A 6,507-nucleotide genomic window follows, 5' to 3' on the forward strand; every position below is an offset into this window, starting at 1 on the left:
CGATACATATTTAATGTAAAATGGTCCATTTTGCTATGTCCACTACCTAATTTGTATTAATTAGTGATGGGACCACAAGTAGTTAGGGTTTTCCCTATTGGGAATTTATTTAAAGGGATAGGAGGCTATGTAATGTTTCTTTAGTATTGTTGTATTTTCTTCTTTTGATTAGCATAATAAAGGGGTGTCTTTTGGGTATTTCATTTTATTGTCTCTTGTGAAATTATATTGTATATATACATCATTGTGTTTCAAGCATAAGGTTTAAGGAGTAGTGCACTCCATAATATTTAGAGTGATTTCCTTGTATTCAATCCAACTCTTTACACTCTGAGGCTTAAAACTCTCTACAAAAGTGATAAAAATTAAGAGGCTTTCTATCTTATTTTTATTAAAAAATCTATTTTAAAAATTAAGTGAGGGTCATTACAAGAAGAATTATATAGTATACTTTTCTTCAATGCTTTTCTTGAAGATGCAAACATCAAGGAATCTCTCATCTTCCACTCTTCAAATTTGTTGCTTGAGGATACCTTGAATCCTTTATCTTATCAAAATTTCAAGGCTTAATAACTTATCTTATTTTTCAATCATAACTACCTTCAATTTCCAAAGTTTCATGTTGGGAGCTTTGAAAAAATCTCTTGGATTTCTCTTTCCTCACTATAATTTTAGGTAAACTACAAATTCTTTCTACATATGGTTAGCCACATGAAATTTAGAAAACTTATAAAAACATTTTTCGGCAATCCAATTTTTTTTTTGATAAAATTCACTTATCCGAAATTATTTTGATTTTCTTTAATTAATATTTACTCAAAATCAATTCCATACACACTGATATGACTTTTTTGTTTGTTTATTTTTAAATGAATGTCAACGCCCATGTTTATGAATATAATGAACCTATTGGCTAGAACATTGAAAATATCAACCTTCCATATCTCTATTAGTATTTCCTATAATGTTACCCACTTTGAATGTGTGAGAATGAATGAGGTCATTGAAGGTAAGCTTGACCTAAACTTTCTTGGTTAAGGAGGGGCCAATAGGGCTTTGATTTTTTTCTCACATCTATTTGTGGAACAAAAATTAAGGAAAAGTAATTCTAATGGAAAACTGATTATGTGGAACTTGAAAATTAAGAAAAACTCAACTTTAATAGAAAAACTAATCTCTAATGAGTTCGTATGTGGAAGTTAAAATATATCTAGAAACGGTAACCATAATTTTCCTATCTACACTAATCAAGAATCCTCTGCCACTTTTTTTCAACATAATTCTTGTGATGAGGCCTCTCTCCATAGGACCTAAAATATCATCCATATATACTGCCTTGCCTGTAACAAATTAACCATTTCAGTATATGCCCTGGTCCATTTTTCCCTGGGGTTCCCTTTTCGGGCCAGCTTCTTAAAGGGACTACGGTGGTTTAGGCCCTGGAAGTTTCTGATGCCATTGCGCTACATGGCCATTGTTAGTTGGTGGAGCGTTTGGGTCTGTTTAATTTCCATGCAGTGTTAGTTGGTGGAGCGTTGGTTCTGTTTAATTTCAATAATTTCGGTTTGAAGAATTATTTTTCTAGAATGCAAGTATGAGGGATTGTATCTGACAATTATGCCACGGTTGTGTGACATAATATTGCCACCCGAGTTGAACGGAATAGTCATGATACACAAGGTTTATTTAATATCTCAACAAAACAATTACAATTAATACCATAATACGTACTACATGGCAAGTACCAGTCCCACCAATGTATGACAGGCGCTAATGGGTTGGATTTGTTTTAGATAAATGGAACACAATCTGAGTTAAAAACTAATTTTGTACCCAAAAGAACATCACGGCAGTAGATTCGGTAAGTGCAGGCAAAAAAGTAGACGTTAATAAGGTCTTTGGCCTCTGATTTTGTTTTTAATTTTAGACATTGAAAATATGGAGTATCATCATTATGCAGCGTGCAACTCTTCGAACGTTGAGTGACGCCAAATTCTTTAATATTCTTGATTTATCGTTGAGTGACGCCAAATTATTTAATAATATTGCTTTATTTATTAATTTTATTTAGAGCTGAAAATGAGAATGAGAATGCAGATAGATTTCTGCTTGGCTAAGAGCTCGTCTTCCTCGGACGTAAGGAAACAGGTTAACGGCCCAAGACCCAGAGGCATCTGGCAGGAGTGAGAGTCTGATCCCGATTACGGACCACCAGCAGGGTTATACCAGGTGGCGTGGTTTTCCTATTTAACAGTGATGAGTCAACCCAGCATTCCCGGATAGCAGCCAGAGATGGCTGTCCTCACTGTTGGTTTGACACCTGAGTTGATAGGTTTTACCACCTTCGGAAGAGAATGCAGATAGATAAATAAATAATGTAACAGACGTGTTGGAAAGAATGTGTAACATATAAATTTAGTCACAACCGCGAATATTACAAATTTGCACGGATCTTATGAATCTTTCGTAAATGAATACGTATCCGTAGGGTAGAGTAGGCGGATGAATTGCCATCGGATGCAATTAACTGTTTACGATTCTGCAGTTGGTGCGGATCTGACCGTTGGTACCAGTGAGGGGTTTGATGCTTCCCATGTTTATCATGGCTCGCTGGAAATCATTAAAAAACGTTGCAGGATTCGCTGCATAGGAGAGGACAATGGAGGCTATAGAAGTGTCCCCACCCGAAAAGAGCTGTTGATCGGAATGAAGTAGCCCTCTCTTTGCTTCCACGTTTGTGAAATAGCGGTTGTCAAACCTGGTGGCACTACCAAAATCTAGAGGCGACAAGTTGTTATCTCCTCCAGAGGTGGGACACCTCCCCTGCACCACACTCGCATATCGCCCATCTATGGTCGTATTTTCATTGTAGATTCTGTTTCTGAAAACTACGCAGCGTGCCTGTCCTATGGTGTGAGTGCCTGTACAATATATATACATGTCGATGTTGTTAATTATAATTGTTCCACAGCTCAATATACCTATAGGTTTTGTATTGATATACTCATGTGGACCGTGTGTGTAGTATGTACCTGAAAGTGCAACCATGTCTCGAGGAGAAAGGCCTTCATTTTGAAATGTGGAAACAAGTCGATTCACATCAAATGCTGGAGAAGGAATATCTGTATTTGCGGTGTCTACACTAGCGCTTGTGGAGTCCCTCCTTCCCAGTACCACTTCCCAATAAGGGCCTCCGCTCTACGCAAATACACAATGTATATGCATGATAAGCCTTAATTGCATCTCTTTAAACATATAATCATATCTAAGAGTAGTGTATTGATATTGATACCAAGACCACAGAATCTCAAGCAACAATGGTGAGAATATCGGCGCAGGATACAACACCAGGACATGCTTTCTCCACCGTGGATTTGATGGCGTCTATGACTTCAAAACCTCGCGTAGAGTTGACGTTAGGGCCCGCATTCCTCTCGCTTTGAAATGAAGAGGTGTCATCCAGCAAAATGGAACCATCACACCCCTGTTCACTCAAACACTCGTATGAATTACTATCTATCTATCTATAGCCAATAAAAATATATATAGAGAGAGAGAGTGTGTGAGGAGCAGAAGTGCGAGGAGTATAGCTTACATTGACAAAACAGTCGTGGAAATGTAGGCGCAGCAGAGATGCAGCCATTCGAGCTTCCTTCCTCACCGCTTGGGCCACCACATCTATCACCAAATTTTCGAGATTAGGACACGATTCCTTGTAAAAATTGGCTGTCAGTTGTGCGTGCGCAGTAGCCAGGATGAGCAAGAGGACAAAGCCCCAAATCACTCGAAGAGAAGGCAAAGCCATAGCTGATAGAGAGATGCTGTTCTTGAATCCAATCCAATGCAATAAAATAGAAAGCAAATTAACTGCGAGATGGAGATGGTTGTTCAATGCAATCCTATCAAATTAATAATGCTTTTATATATATATATATATATATATATATATTTTGCTGCAGTCTGGAGATGGAGATGATTGTGCAAGCAGGAGATAATTCAAGTAGGGATAAATTATATGATCGGGAACACACGTTCTGGAATGAATATGGGTATGGAAGGGTTTCATCAATTTATACTAGTGCTAGTGTTGACGAGAAGATAGATTGGAGTATACCGGTGCATGAATTGAAGTAAAACGCGCGCAGCCGCGGAAGGGCAAAGAACAGTGAGGTTCCAAGAACGGACACGGGCCGAAATAGTCATATACCACTCGGCCTAAACATCTAAATAGTCATATATATCCGTTTCAATCACGGACTCGGTCTAAAAACCATTTCGATATATATCTGTATATATTTCGCTTGACAGCGTCAATCTCTGTCCCTAATTTATTTATTAAATACAGGGCAATCATTTGTATCGGTCAAATATGACACAAGAATCCTCCAAAGTCCACAATTGAAAGGGGCCTTTTGCTGTGAGGATAGTCAAAGTAGACGTTCCAATTGTGACCTCTATACGTCATGTGCCACGAGTTAATATGAATCAAAAGTTAAATGTGTGGAATGGATCAAATATGAAATGTAAATGCGAATATGCGGCAACAAAGTTAAAAGTGTGGAATGGATCAAATGCGAAATGTAAATCTAAATATGGGGCAACAAAGTTAAATGTGTGGAATGGATCAAATACAAAACGCTAATGCAAATTTGTGGCAACAAAGTTAAATGGGTGGAATGGATAAAATACGAAAGGTAAATGCAAATATGCTGCAATAAAGTTTAATGTGTGGAATGAATCAAATACGAAATGTAAATGTAAATATGTGGCAACAAAGTTAAATGTGTGGAATGAATCAAATATGAAATGCAATTCTAAATATTTTTAGGTTAATATGGTCTAAATTTAACAAATAATTGTTTGGAATTGTAAGTTTAAAGTGTGTAGCATATATAATTCAAGTTCTTTAAAATTTCAAGATGTATTTATATATTTAAAATGCAATCAATCTAGCAAGTATGATATTCATCAAATTTCTCGTCAAGCTTGCACTACAAGAGATTTGATCCCTCTCAATACTTGTTAAATCTATAATTAAAATGAATCTCTATTTAAATTAAAATTCAAAACAAATAAATTTTAAAAAACTTAATTATAATAATTTAACAATTAAAAAATCATATTAACTTAATTACACATTCATCTCATTTATACAAGTGAATTAAAAATATATTTGATAACATTAAATTCTATAATTTTAATAACTCTTTTTTTTATCTTTTATCTCCTAAAATTTCTATTTATCTATTACACTTTTATATTAATAAATAAACCAAATATTAAAAAATAAAAAATTTGTTAAAATAAAAATTTAATTATATTATATTAATATTATATTAGTTTCCTAGAGATTAAATTAGTTTAAAATTTTAATATCTATTTAATTTTTAAAGCCATAACCCCTCCCATATTTCTTGATTCTTCTTAAGATTTATTTATTTATTTTTGGTTTATTATTCCACTAAAACATGCTTTAATATCTCTTCTTATAATTTCACATGGCTTTTAATATCTTTTCTTAGAATGTGAAATTTCGTATTCTAGATCACACAATGGGTTTGAAAAATACTTTTATCTTTTAAGCAATATGTTATAATATATTTTTATGAAGATGGGGTAATCTCGGAATCTCTTCTCGAAATACATCTAGGAACTCCTTAATGACCGATACTATCTCCAGAATTTCTTTTTCAACCAACTGTTCTCTGGTTTCTACCTGTGCCAAGTAGAGTTGGCATCCTTCTCTGACACTTCTTTTCAGCTGTAACGCTAGAATCTACCAGATTGATATGGGTTTTGCTTTTCCTCTAATTATTTTATTGACTCCATACACATTGACACATGTCACTGTGTTTTCTAAACAATTTATAACAGTGAATTCTAGTTCTAACCAATCCATACCTATCAACAAATCATATGACCCAAGAGGGAGAAGGTTCAAATCCACCATTGAGGAATACCCATTAAAATCAACCAAGCATTGTTTCAAATGTTTGGTCACTTTCCTCTTGGTTTCGATTTCTGGTTGAACCAGCCATACATTTTTTAACTTTTATGTTTTCAGATTGCACTTTTCTACAATTCAAGGGCTGATATGACTTAAACTAGCCCCTGATATATCAAAATAGACATAGGTTGGTTTAGTATATTACCTTCAATTTCCAGGATTGTTGCCTAATGTTAAACTTGTCAATTCTCTAAGGCTGCATTGATTCTAAGTATATTCCTTGCAACATCATTGACGGTGGTTGCCTCATGAACTACCTATATGTTCTCAAAAGACTTGATATTGTGTGGACAATCTCATATCTATATGCCTTCCCACGTCCCCATCATCTTAACGGTTCTATACAATTGCTTGGTTTTTTGTTGTTTTGTTCTGTGATCCTCGAACTGGTATAAGACTCAGCAGGTAAATATATTTCCCCTTTGACCCCCTTCTTTTTTTTGATGATCTCTACCAATTTTTTCAAGTAGAGTGGTTTTTTTTTTTTCATGCCCCCATCG

At 35.0% G+C, this 6,507-nt stretch overlaps 1 protein-coding gene across 1 annotated transcript; it reads right to left on the reverse strand.

Moving 5' to 3' along the window:
* Positions 1-3,098: 3,098 nt before the first annotated feature.
* On the reverse strand, positions 3,099-3,929 carry LOC149249439 (peroxidase 52-like). Its single transcript, XM_089456253.1, has 2 exons — positions 3,596-3,929; positions 3,099-3,484 (listed from the first exon to the last, which is right to left on the reverse strand). Exons 1-2 carry the CDS (start codon positions 3,803-3,805, stop codon positions 3,308-3,310), a joined length of 387 nt encoding a protein of 128 aa, XP_089312379.1. The 5' UTR covers positions 3,806-3,929; the 3' UTR covers positions 3,099-3,307.
* Positions 3,930-6,507: the final 2,578 nt, after the last annotated feature.

The sequence above is a fragment of the Pinus tabuliformis genome, chromosome 7 (assembly GCF_031772625.1).
Source record: "Pinus tabuliformis cultivar Carrire ecotype Pingquan chromosome 7, CPIR1, whole genome shotgun sequence".
In the NCBI taxonomy this organism is placed as follows: Eukaryota; Viridiplantae; Streptophyta; class Pinopsida; order Pinales; family Pinaceae; genus Pinus; species Pinus tabuliformis.

Coding starts and splice junctions, on each gene's coding strand:
- LOC149249439 (XM_089456253.1), bottom strand. CDS start 3,805: ATGGCTTTGCCTTCTCTTCGAGTGATTTGGGGCTTTGTCCTCTTGCTC. Junction 3,485..3,595: donor TCCACGACTGTTTTGTCAAT/GTAAGCTATACT, acceptor TTGAGTGAACAG/GGGTGTGATGGTTCCATTTT.